Raw genomic sequence first — 13,510 nt, forward strand, 5'->3', positions numbered from 1 at the left:
GTCCGATGAGAAAAGTAAAATTTCTTTTGCACCGTAGAAGTTATGCGCCGACGTCCTAAAGATGAACTGGCATAACTCTATTTGCCATAATTTTCAGAACTCAGTTGCTGCAATTGTGAATGAACAAACGTGATCAATAATATTACTTTTAGAAAACAATACAACCACACTAATACCAAATGCAAATCGAGACAGCCCTGATGTTTTTTAGCATGATTTTTTGGGTTTGCTTCCCACCGTTGAAGACCAATTCAGTTCATCCTAAACAAATAGTCCCAGTGTCGTTATTGAGGAAAAGCCGTGAACATACCTTAGCAATTTTGTGCTCATGTAGTCATGTGGGGATGATGAATTGGCAGGCTCTCCTTTATTCTAGTGCACTTCTTAGGAAACAATTCCTGCTTACAACCAACAATATTTGAAGGAATGCAAGATCTTCTATTAATAAATATAAAACTATTGCATTACCTGGAAACTATTTGATGAAGTGTGCATATTGCAGAGTGACACTTGAATATAATTATTTGTTTCACATTGGATATTAATATCGTCAGCTCTTTCATGAAGGTCAACCTGAAACAAGAACATGATAGGAGTATATAGATGATGATTAATTTATCTTTCCACAAAGAAATTGGTTGAGGTGCCAACTTCATTAATTTCTGTAGCTTCCATTTACATTTTGAAAGGCCACCACTATATGTCGCATGTCTACATTGGGCCCTGCATGTAGGAAAAGCACAACGCTGCATATACTGGTAGCAAATGACAATCATGTGTATCTTGGATAAAATATAGCAAAATTTACATATTATCTTAATTGGGGTAGTTGATTCATGAGGCATCCCTGGTAACATATCATCAATCTCCGGAGGACCACTGTGCTCTAGATTTTCTACTTCTTGTTCTAAAAAATTGATCTTTCGCAGTCATCGAGATATACTCGACATAATATCTTTCATACAGGAATGCAGTATGAGTCAGCCTTTCTATACTGGAAAGATGACTCGTGATTCAATAAGCTAAATAGCACGTAAATTAATCTGATTGATACCGATACCACGGTGTGATGGAAAAGAGTACTAGCGCCTAAATTCCCCGCTTATTCCAGGCCATACCTTCCTATCGCTGGAAGAGTTACAGAAGTAGAAAAGATAAGCAGTAGATAATGAACAAATATCGAGCTTTTCACAGTATGCGGATTGTCGACAACAGGAGGCTGCTGGTGTTCTACACGAGATGGATCCACGGGACTGCCTGGACCAAGTATAACACCAACCGCACTAGCACACACCCACCGCATCACCCGCAGGCAGTAGCAACCCCTACATCTTCGTCGTGGACAGCGACGGCAACGGCGGCGCCGCCTTCACCGGCTGGCCGTACTGGTATAACAGGTAAACGAGATGGATTTAATGCGGCACGAACCTGGCGGAGGCACACGGCCATGGATCGGATCTTTGATGAGCAGGGGATCCTTACGGTGGCGGCTGGAGAGATGCAGGCAAGGGTTCCTCCTTGAGATCTCTTCCTCCTTCGTCTAACGAAAAGATGGAGGCGAGGGGGAAATATATTGAGGATTTTTGTCAAAATATAAGCGGGAACGTTTTCTTAATAAGCGGTAAAACAACCAAAGTTAGCACCGGAACGAAAAAAAATAAGCGAAATTTTTTTCTTAATCTTAAGCGGTAAAACAACCAAAGTTAGCCTTGAAAAGGAATAATAATAGGGGAATATTTTTCTTAAATGTTAAAACTAACAAAGTCAGCCCCAAAACAAAAAAAGGTTTATTATTATTCCATTTATAAGTGAAAATAAAATTATAAAATAATTCGTTGTTTACCGCCCTCCCCGTTCAGAGTCGACAAGTAGGCCTCGGCCTCTCTCCCACACCTATCCGGTAGCAACGATGGTTAGAATATGGTGCTCGGGAAGAGGGACGCTATGAAGACGACACGAGCATGGGCACGCAGCGAGGGGAAAGGCGACACCTTGGTGCGTGGTGAAGTTTGTCATCGGCTCTGCTGAAGGGCGCGGGCCTAAGGTCAATCATGGTCTGGGATGGCGCCAGCGTGGAAGGTGGTGGCTCCACAGGCGGTAGAGCTCACCGAGTCCATCCAGGGCCGTCGTTTGGCAGATGTATCCGGCGAGGTTGACGTCAAGGAGGCAGCTCGCGCGGAGGTCAGCGCGTGCTGCTTGCCGCCAGACGTTACTACCTTCGGTGACTTCCTCAAGCCGGCACGAAGCCCGTCCTCCACACGGTCCCTGCCGCACCATCGGCACGTCCGCCCGGCGTCGCCCCCCAAAGCCATACCGCCCTCCGGCGCGACGCTCCCCCTGGTCGCGCGACATGGTCTTCCGACTCTACTTCCACCTCGCCCATGGGCCCACCAACCCCTGGCCTCGGTTGGCGTGCCACACATGAGGGTGTTTGACTATATGATGTGGCGTCCCACGCCTACCTCGAAGGTACTTGTCGTTTTGGGTTTTCTTTTTTAGCATTTGTCGTTCCGTTTTCAGAAAAAAGGCCAACATTGCCATGTTTAGAGATTGAACCGGATACGTACACTTTTTTAGGTATATTATTCTCTACAATATTTTGTCCATCCCTATAACACGTTTTCTAAAACGTCTCAAGGTGCGTCTTTAGTATCCGTAAATTAGCACAATTATTTACTGGGTCATCTATTAAAAGGAAACAATGTGACGTTATATGCAGCGTCTCTAAATACGTCCCTACATGGAGGTGCTATAGCAATCTAGAGACGAATATAAAGACGTCTCATAATGAACGTCTTTACATGCTAAGTTTCTTGTAGTGGGCAAACAAACACCAAAAAACAAAAACCAAGATAATTCATGGGCTGGACATGTGAGTAGAGAGTAAAGCACCAACCCTGTAACTTAAAAAGTGATCATCGTCTACTGATCAAAGAAACAAAACAGTCGACGAAATGAGGTAGCATGAAGCAAATCTGTAGCTTGATTCCATCTGAGACATCTCCATCCTCCATTTCCTGAAACCAATATATATGGAATGGTAAGAACTCATAGAATTACACGCAGGTGATCAGCCTAGCTTGTTGCTACTCCATTTGACATGTTAGTCTCGCCTGCCACAGTTTCCACAAGAAAAGCAAAGAGTTTTAAGAAAATCCTAACAAGCCAAATGGATGCTCGCATAGATGGTAACGCAACACGTACTGCAGCAAACCAAGGTATTTCTACCCAAAGCCTAACAAGGCCAAACGTAAAGGTAGCCAAGCAATAAATGAACACTGGTCAAGTGAGTGGAGGTGGGAATGTGCACATACCATCAGCTTGCTGCTACCCAGAAGGAGAAATTATTCAACAAATGTCAAATTGTAATTCTTGAAATCGATTCCAACTCGAGGATTGGATGGATGCATATTGATAGCACTCCTCAAGGCAGACTCGATGCTTGTCATGTCAGATTCTTCAGCATTAGCGCAGCCGATTTCTGCAAGGAGTTCTTCAAGTGCTAGCAAGTGCTCGATGCCCGCTGGTGTGTCACCACTCTGCCCTGTTCCGCTGGCATTGAACACTAGCTTAAGCCTCCGAAGCATTGGTATTGCACCCTCCTCGAAGGCTAAGTACGAAGCGCTGCTTAATCGGAGTTCAAAACGCTTTAGAGCAGGGAATCCTCCTTTTCCATAGATGACAATCATTTCATTTGTGACATTTTGGATCATCAAATTGAGGTTAGCAAGGAAGGGAAGCTCTGAAAGGATACCAACACCATCCTTTAGCAGCTCATTAACTCGGCATTCTAGATGGCCAAGGTTACGGAGTACCCTCATCCAGCTAGGGACCCTGAAAAAATGGGGGTTTGGCATGAAGAGTCTCTCAAGGCGGTAGGTAGTTGTGGGAGGAGATAATATCTTCAATCCTTCTATGCACACGTTGGAGGAGTGAGTGACGTTGACAAGCAGGTCCTCCAGGCTACAAAGCTTTCCCAATGAAGAGCATAGGGCATCCATGCGCCTCTCCCTGTCATGTGGAAGATGGCCACAGGCGAGAGCTAAATATCTCAAATTGGTTAGTTGTCCAAGGTCTCTTATATTGTCTAGTGTGTTCCTCTCAAAATCAAAGTAACCTAGATGTCGTAGGGATTTCATGTTGCCAATCCCATCTGGTAGTACTGACTTAAAGTCAACATCCAGATGCATCAGATGTGGTAGATGAACTATATCATATGGAAGACTGTACAAGTTGGGCAGAATAAGTGTTTCCAAATGTTGGAGCGCTCTAATCTGTGTTGGTAGCTGGTATGAACTGACTGTACAACTAATCCACAAGTACCTCAGTTGATATAATTTACACAATCCAGTGAAGTCAACTATAGGCTCGTCGAGGTCAATGAAAAGTACTCGGAGGAACTTGAACATCGATAGAGGAGGTGTATTCTGATTCTCAGAGCTCCCAAAGTACATAACAGACCGAACCTGTGACATGCTAATGTTCCTCGGCAATATTGTACCACCAATACTAGCTTCATTCAGGCGTATAGACAACCGACGGACCTTGTATTCTGATCTTGTAAAGATTTGTGATCCATCCAATATAGTGAGAAAATTTTCTTCAGCAGACTTAAGCAAGATAAGATCGAGCATCATATCATGTACTTTGCACTGCGTCACTGATCCTTGCATGTCAAAAGCTACAGGCTGGATAAGGCTCCTATTTACAAGCTCATTGAAATAATTTCTGGCAACCTTCTCCATATCTTGTCCATTGGCTCTACTGACAAATCCTTCAGCAATCCATTGAAGTTCCAAATTTGACCTATCTATTGTGTAATCTTCTGGATACATACCAATGTACAACAAACATGTCTTGAGATGAGGAAGAAGATCTTTATAGCTGAGATTTAAGATTTTTCTTATCCCATCCAATGTGAGGTTTGTTCCTGAGCCCAGAGAATCTAGTACATCTTTCCACCTTTCCTTTTGGTTGGAACCTGAACTCGCCAACATGCTAGATATACTAATAATTGCAAGTGAAGAAAACGTTTCGTCAACTCTGTAGCCTGGCTCCCGCGACGCTATGGGCGACTTTGCCCCGCCGCCGCCGCCAGTCTACGAGAGTCCATCAGATCGCCGGAGGGCACTGAGAGAATCCGAGCGCGTCACGCGTCGCAGAGGAAAGGAAGGAGTTCGAGGAGTTCGACCCGAGTACAACGCAATCTTGCCGCCTTCGAGGCCTATTAAGCCTCAAACGCAGGTAACCCCAGATCGAAATCCCCCAATCCCTACTGCTCTACCTGTAGCCACAAGTCAGGAAATCGAATCTGTGCTGGTGGGTTCGGTGGCAATGGCATCACAGGGAGGCAGGAAGGACGTGTCAGATCAATCTGCAGAGAAGGACGGCCATGGGGCGGCGCCGCGGACGCGTCGCCGTGGAGGTTGGCCGGCTGCCGAGGGGGGAAAGCGCGCGGTGACGAATACAGTAGGGCTGCTGATGGCGCCGCCGGCAGGTTGGGGCGATCAAGGGGGACTCGTTGAGAGACCTTCCCGCCCGAAGCCTGTTGGCGACCCGGAGGTAGCCAGACTGCTTCGCCAGCGAGCTCTCCTTATGGCAGAGAAGTTGCAATCGACGGAAATTGGGATGATAGTGAATCGGAGAAGAAGGCAGGTTTCAAGCAAGGCCAGGAGACAAAAATTGGAGGGTATGTAGACATGGAAGATGATGTCTATCTGGAGTTCGAGGAAGAGGAGGAAGTGAAGAAGGATCCCGATGAAGCACCAACCTGGCAACTCATGGCGAGGTACATGGCCAATTTTAAACCCAATATGAAAGCAATGTTCACTCGATTTGTTGAGGAAGTGTGGTTCTTGCGTACTGGGATTGATTATGCTGAGAAAGGTAAAAACTACTATATGATCACCTTATATTCTAAAGGTGATTATGACTTTGTTAAAAGAGGAGGACCGTGGATATATAAGAAACACGCTCTGATCGTGAAGGATTTTGACAGCACTGCCCAGCCCTCTGAGATCAAGCTGGATGCCGTCCCTGTTTGGGTGAGAATATATGATGTGCCGTTCCATAAGCAGGATGAGACATGGGGTATGCGATATGGCAATGGTCTGGGTGAGGCATTAGAGGTGGATGTGCCAGAGTCGGAAATTAAAAAGCAGGAGTTCCTCCGGGTGAGGGTAAATCTTCCTTATGATAGGAGGCTGCAGACACAGTTAACAATTGGGGTCAAAGGGAAACCACAAGAAGCTAAGGTATTCAAGCTCATGTACGAACGTGTGCCCTATTACTGCTCACATTGCGGATTTATGGGGCATAAGAAGGATGACTGTGAGAAGCAGCGCCTGGGGATACCATCTTTGGAGTATGATGCCATAGAGCTGAGATGCAGCCCATATAAAAAATTCGAGCAACGCAGTCATTCTATTCCTCCAGCTGGGCACCCCAATGCAAAATGAGGGCTGAGCTTCTCAAGCTTTGGGAGTGCTGAATCCCGGAAGCAGTTTGACCGAGGTGGTAACTATGGAAAACTGCGTATGAGTGGTAGTAGTGTTCAAAGCAAGCCTCGCTCTAACTCCATTGACCCAGAGATGCCCCCGCTTGCGGATGACATTGTGCCTGGAGTGATAGATGCTGATGGCCAGATCATTGGGCAAGCGGTTTTGTCTGAAGAGGAGAGAAGGCTCGCTGAGCAGGTTGCGGCACTGAATATGGCTCCGAACCAGTATATGAGAAGTGGCGAAAAGCCAAGGGGTCGGGACGCTGCTGAGCCCATCATCCAATTCCCTGATGAGGAGGGCCAGAACTTAGGAGTGGAGGAGGCTAGAGTTTCAATGTCTGCAGATATGATGGCACATGTGCAACGCCTTCAGCACACAATGGGACAGGTGCCTCGTACTGTGCCCAGAATGTCGGGACCCCATGCAAGCGATATGATACCTGCGCTACAAGGCCTGTCTAGCCTGTAGGTTTCTTTCGGATCTGTTAACGACATCTCTATGCCAGCGGCTGATTCGGTGCTCGGCAAGCGTTGGGCTGATCAAGAAGCTCATGGAGAACATTGTGACCAACAAGTAGCTGGGCACACGGACAAGAATCTTGGAGGGACCCCAAAGAAAGGGAAACTACAAGGTACAGGGTATGGGCAGGCAAGTCAGCGCCAGGTGGATGTGGTGTACAAGAGGAACAAGAAGGGGACTCAAGTTGGAGCAAAGCCAGCGACTACTACCAAGCTGGCGGGGCCAAGTGAGGCGCCCCGTCAGTCGCCATGAATTGCCTGAGTTTTAACTGTCGAGGAGCAGGAAACGCCTCGACAGTTAATGAGATCATCCAGGTTTCCAAGTCTTTTAATATTAAGTTAGTTTTTCTGTGTCTTCGTTTTCGATTAGGTCTTAAAGGTTTCGCGGGTTTTAGTAGTGATGGTCTTAGTGGTGGTCTTGCTTTATTTTGGCATGAGAGTCTGTGTGTCGAGGTTATCGAAGTTAATGAAAGATATATTGATGCTTATATTCGGGATTCGCCAAGTGCGCCTCAATGGCGCATAACCTGTGTGTATGGGGAGCCACGGGTTGAGCACCGTCACCGCATGTGGAACACACTTAAAACCCTTAAAGCTCGATCAAACCTTCCTTGGCTAGTAATGGGGGATTTTAACGAGGCACTCTGGCAACAGGAGCACTTGTCCTGTACACCACGATCCGAAGGACAGATGGCGGCTTTCCGCGATACTCTAGCTGTGTGTGACCTTGTCGACCTTGGTTTTACAGGGCTTCCGTATACATATGATAACAAAAGGAAAGGACGAGCCAATGTTCGTGTGAGATTGGACCGTGCGGTAGCCACAATGGAGTGGCGAGATATGTTTTCTGAATCACGTGTGGAACATTTGGTGTCACCTGTATCTGACCACTGTCCAGTGCTTATGCGTTTGTTGCATGAATCCAGGGAGAAGCCAAGGCAGGCCCGACGCCACTATGAGGTCTGGTGGGAGAGGGACGCAGAACTCCCGGAGTTGATCGCCAAGGCCTGGGAGGAGGCGGGTGACAAAGAGGACCTTGGATGTATAAGGAAGAGCCTGGATGGAATCATGAGCGTTCTGCAAGCATGGAGCAAGAAGAAATTTGGTAACCTTTTACACGAACTAGAAAAATGCAGAAAAGAGCTTGCAGTACTTATGCAATCAAATGAAGACCGTGATGCAATTAGGAGAGTGTCAGATCACATGAATGAATTGTTGTACTGTGAAGAGATGTTGTGGCTGCAGCGATCGCGGATAAATTGGCTCAAGGAGGGCGATCGGAACACAAAATACTTCCACCACAAAGCAGTATGGCGTGCGCGGAAAAACAAGATCAAGCGGCTCAAAAATGCAGAGGGGGTATGGCAGGAGGCCCCTTCTGATATGGAAAGGATGGCCACTTCCTACTTTCAGGAATTATTTACCCGTGATCCTCAATTAAACTATGATGAGTTGATTGGTCTTTTGCAGGAGCGAGTTACAGCAGAGATGAATGATAGCCTATGTAAAGAATTTTCTGAGGAGGAGATTGGTGATGCGCTATTCCAAATAGGGCCTCTAAAAGCTCCTGGCATTGACGGATTCCTGCATGGTTTTACCAGCGCAACTGGGACATAATGAAGGTGGAGGTTGTGAATGCAGTGAAGCTATTTTTTGCAACAGGACGGATGCCGGACGAGGTAAACGATACGGCCATTGTCCTGATTCCCAAGGTTGATCATCCAGAAACTCTTAAGGATTTCCGGCCAATCAGTTTGTGCTCAGTTCTGTATAAGATCATTGCCAAGTGTTTGGTGAACAGGTTGAGGCCCATCCTTGGCGATGTCATCTCTATCAACCAAAGCGCCTTTGTTCCGGGCAGGCTAATAACAGATAATGCACTAGTGGCCTTTGAGTGCATACACTTCATTGAGACTAATAGCAAGGAAGAGAATAATTTTTGTGCCTATAAGTTGGACCTATCTAAAGCATATGATAGGGTCAATTGGGGTTTTCTAAGGAAAGCGATGGAAAGAATGGGTTTCGCTCATAGATGGATGGACTGGATAATGTCATGCGTCACCACTGTGAGGTATTCTGTTAAATTCAATGGAACCATTCTGGATTCGTTCTCCCCTTCTCGAGGTCTTCGACAAGGTGATCCCCTCTCCCCCTTCCTGTTCCTCTTTGTTGCTGATGGTTTATCGGCTTTGCTGCAAAAAGGAAGTACAGGACCAACATATTAGGCCACTGCGTATTTGTAGAAGAGCACCGGGCGTATCTCATTTGCTGTTCGCGGATGATAGTTTGCTCTTCTTCCGAGCGAATGCAGAGGAGGCAACAAAGATCCAGGGGGTACTGAACACATATGCCAATAGCACAGGGCAACTTATTAATCCAAGAAAGTGCTCAATTCTGTTTGGGGAATCATGTGGTGTGGCCACAAGAGAGGAAGTCAAGCAAGTTTTGCAGGTCACGCAGGAACTTTTGAGACAAAGTACCTGGGACTACCAACACCGGAGGGCCGAATGAACATAGGTAAATTCAAGAGCTTGCAGGAGAAGTTAATTAAGAGACTCATACAGTGGGGCGAAATTTTCCTCTCTCAAGGTGGGAAGGAGGTGCTCATCAAGGCAATTGCGCAAGCCATTCCGGTTTATGTCATGGGGATATTTAAGCTTCCCTTTGGGCTCCTAGATGACCTAACGAAGATCATAAGAGACTTTTGGTGGGGTGCCGAGAATGGGAAACGGAAAACTCACTGGGTGTCTTGGGATAGCATGATGCGACCAAAGGATCAAGGAGGAATGGGCTTCAAAGATATGCGTCTATTCCATCAAGCGCTTCTTGCCCGTCAGGCATGGCGTTTGCTGCTGCAGCCGCACACTCTATGTGCCCAAATTCTAAAAGCAAAATATTACCCGCAGGGGCTCCTTGTGGATACGGTCTTCGCCGGGAACGCCTCACCCACATGGCGGGCTATCGAGTATGGTCTGGAGCTCTTCAGAAAGGGTGCAATTTGGAGAATTGGCAATGGGGCCAGTGTCCGCGCTTGGCGCCAGCCATGGATACCGCGGGATTCCTACTTAATGCCGATCACAGGACAGGGGCGATGCAGGTTGAGGTGGGTGGCTGACTTCCTAAATCATGATGGAACATGGAATACCGAGCTCGTGCAACGTTGGTTCTTGCCCATAGACGTAGCGGAGATTCTGAAGATTACCACGTCAACTAGGAATGAGGCAGACTTCATCGCCTGGCACCCAGAGAAGACCGGGGTCTTCACTGTCCGTAGTGCATACCGGTTGGCTTTCGAGGAACAGCTGCGTGCTGGTGGGCGACAAACGACGAGTGAACGACCGAGAGGGGATAGAGCTGAGTGGAAGCTGATTTGGCAATGCCCAGTACCGCCTAAAGTCCGGGTCTTTGCTTGGAAGCTTGCTCGGAACGCTCTGTCAACGCAGGTGAACAAACACACACGGGGGATGGAGACACCACTAACCTGTTTGATCTGCGGAATGGAGAACGAGAGCTCCTTTCACGCCATGATCAAATGCCCTCAAGCACGGGCCTTGCTTGATGCGATGCGCGAAGTATGGGAGCTACCGGCAGCTGAGCATCTGTTCGAACACAATCAGGACTGGTTCTTGCATGCACTCAACAAATCAGATGTGAACCAGAGGGCAGCATTCATGATGACCTTGTGGCGCACCTGGCATAACCATAATGAGATCACACACAACAAAAAACCAGCCCCGGTGGAAGCTTCAAAAAGATTTCTTATGAGCTACATGAACTCCCTGCTGCTCATTAAACAGCACCCGACTACTACCGATGCGAAAGGCAAGCAAGTGATTGATGTGGGTAAGGGCTTCACAAATTGTACCATGCCAAAGTCGGAGCCCCCAATCAAGCAACAATGGAGGCCGCCAGAGAGCGGTATGCACAAGCTGAATGTGGATGGGGCCTTCTCCTCGGACGGACGCGCCGGTGCGGGCATGATGCTTAGAGATTCTGATGGCGTTGTCATCTTTGCAGCTTGCAGATGTTTAAAAGGGTGCGCGGACGCCTTGGATGCGGAATTGCAGGCCATGGAGGAAGGCCTCGAGCTCGCCCTGCGGTGGTCGACGGAAGCATTCATCTTGGAGTCGGATTGTGCGGAAGCAATAAGCTTGGTCTCGGAGGGGAGCTCCAATATGTCCAGATACGCTAGGAGAATCGCGGTCATTAGAGATAAAATTAGGGAAAGAGAGATAAGAGTCTTGAAAGTCAGCTGGGTGGCAAACACGGTGAGCCATGGGTTAGCTTTCATAGGAAGAGGGCAAGAGAGGACCACTATGTGGTTCCAAAACTTACCGCTAGAAATCGCTGAGGCGGTTCAGGCTGATTGTAATGCTATGGATGCTTAATAAAATCTCTTTTTCCCCTGCAAAAAAAATAATAATTGCAAGTGGTAAACCACCACATTTTTCCAGAATTTCAACTGAAACATCTTCAAGATGGTGAGGGCATGCTACTTGTGAGCCAAATATCCTATTATAAAACAATCTTCTAGAATCTTCATTGCTAAGGGGCTTCATTTCTAAAATGTGACCATGTTGATGGAAGCAACATGCCCTAGCCACTTCCTGAATTCTTGTTGTCGTTATTATCCTGCTACCAAGATCATTTTCTGGAAAAGCACATTTAAGAACAGCCCATGCATGTACATCCCATATGTCATAAATTATAATCAGGTACCTACCAAACAATTCATCATATTGTTACTTCAAATACATAAATATGCCTTAGTATTACAAGATGGCTGTAGAAAGAAAATCACTATATTCATTCACTTATTGGTAGTGAACAAATCGGTTGAAAAAGCAAATAACCACATTTTCTAGCTTACACTAGTTAATTAATGCAGTTTGGGATACATAATTGATGGCAATTGACATATTTTGCATAAGAAATGTTGTATAGACATAAGAAACTCAGCAACAATTCAGGATACATAGATTTTGCTTTTCAAATGCTACTAATGAATGCAGACTATGTATGGCACCTTTTTCTTGTTCATGTAGCTTTAGACATACATGAGAATACCTGTGCCTCATGTTTCAGTTTCTTTTAAAATTTAGGAGGCAACTACATTTCAAGAAAACCTTATTATCAAATACACGGTTACACCAAAATAAAAATAAAAAGTAATCATAAAATACCTCTTTGCTTGCAGATGTTCTCTGAGTTTGTCGAGAAGATGTGACTCACAGTCATGAACTGATGGTTCTGTCCCAAGTTGGGATAGTAAATTACCGAGAAGTTTTTGGGCATTAGGCTTTTGAGACACCGACACAAATGCAGAACCTTCAAAGACACCCTTGAGCCTGCGATATACCTCATTTGCAAGTGTTGTTTTGCCGAGTCCTCCAAATCCCACAATTGATAATACCTTCAACTGCTTCTCCTCATCGTTTAGCCAATTGACATATTCAGTCGCTGGTCCTTCAACACCTACTAGGTTGTCTGCATTTTCGTACAGTGTGGCAACCCGTGGATCAATGAACACATTCCTTTGTGGAGGGATATCAAGCTTGTACCTTTCACGCCGTAAACTTGTCTCGATAACAAGTTTTTTTATATCCTCAATCTGGCCAGCAATCCTATGACGAGCCCTCGAAGTTTTGAGTCTTCGAACTGTATTGCTAACAAACCCGGTACTTTTGTTGTTTTCCCCAATGTTTTGCATGAAGTCATCGATGATGTCCTCAATATCATAAGACATATCTCTTACTATATCTCTCCACCTCTTGGTTTGTGTATCTAGTTCATTCAAAAATAAAAGCTCCTCAAGAGCATCCTTCATTCCGATGAGCTCATCCTGGATGAACTTCACCTGTTTTCGCAGGTTTTTTAGCCTGGCAAACTCCTCCCCCATTAGAGTGGTCAGTTTACCAAGGAGGGAGTTCATCGCACCGGTTGAAACGCTCACCATTAACCCAACAGCCATCTCTTGAGGACTATCTCTTTATCTTCAGTACCTCTCCCTAGTTATGCTTATATATGACACCTGAAATTTAGTAATATTATGTCAGAATTTGAAGTCGATTTATTTGTACAAAAGATCAGAAAAAAAAATCCAGTGTGTGTAAACCAAGAGGGGCTTGGATGGGCGCGTATGCCCACAACTCCCACGAATTAAGTCAGTTGTACGGACTGATTAAGTCAGTATGTGTGGTTCTTCTTGCATAGGATTTCACATAAATAAAATTTAGTAAAGCATAGTGAGCAAATTAAACCTGTGCTTAATCTAATATTTGAGGGTGTGACCTTAATTAGTTGGAGAGAGAATTGATTACCTGGAGATGGAAATTGTACGCTTTGAGGAATAGATTAAAGAGGGGCAGTCACCTCTTGGATGTGGCCATGGCTTGCTGAACTCCGCAGCGTCTCAGACCCTAAACCGAAATATAATGATGGCTAGAGTGGCGTGGTAGAGAAGGACGTCGGCATGATCTCAGTGATAATGCT

At 46.0% G+C, this 13,510-nt stretch overlaps 1 protein-coding gene across 1 annotated transcript; it reads right to left on the reverse strand.

Annotated features, from left to right (window-relative positions):
* Positions 1-3,238: 3,238 nt before the first annotated feature.
* Positions 3,239-13,035, reverse strand: LOC127330985 (disease resistance protein RGA5). The gene is made up of 5 exons (XM_051357071.2): positions 12,202-13,035; positions 11,451-11,737; positions 4,343-5,023; positions 4,231-4,308; positions 3,239-4,162 (listed from the first exon to the last, which is right to left on the reverse strand). Exons 1-5 carry the CDS (start codon positions 12,987-12,989, stop codon positions 3,345-3,347), a joined length of 2,652 nt encoding a protein of 883 aa, XP_051213031.1. The 5' UTR covers positions 12,990-13,035; the 3' UTR covers positions 3,239-3,344.
* Between the last annotated feature and the right edge of the window lie 475 nt (positions 13,036-13,510).

This window comes from Lolium perenne, chromosome 2 (genome assembly GCF_019359855.2).
Source record: "Lolium perenne isolate Kyuss_39 chromosome 2, Kyuss_2.0, whole genome shotgun sequence".
NCBI classification, from domain to species: Eukaryota; Viridiplantae; Streptophyta; class Magnoliopsida; order Poales; family Poaceae; genus Lolium; species Lolium perenne.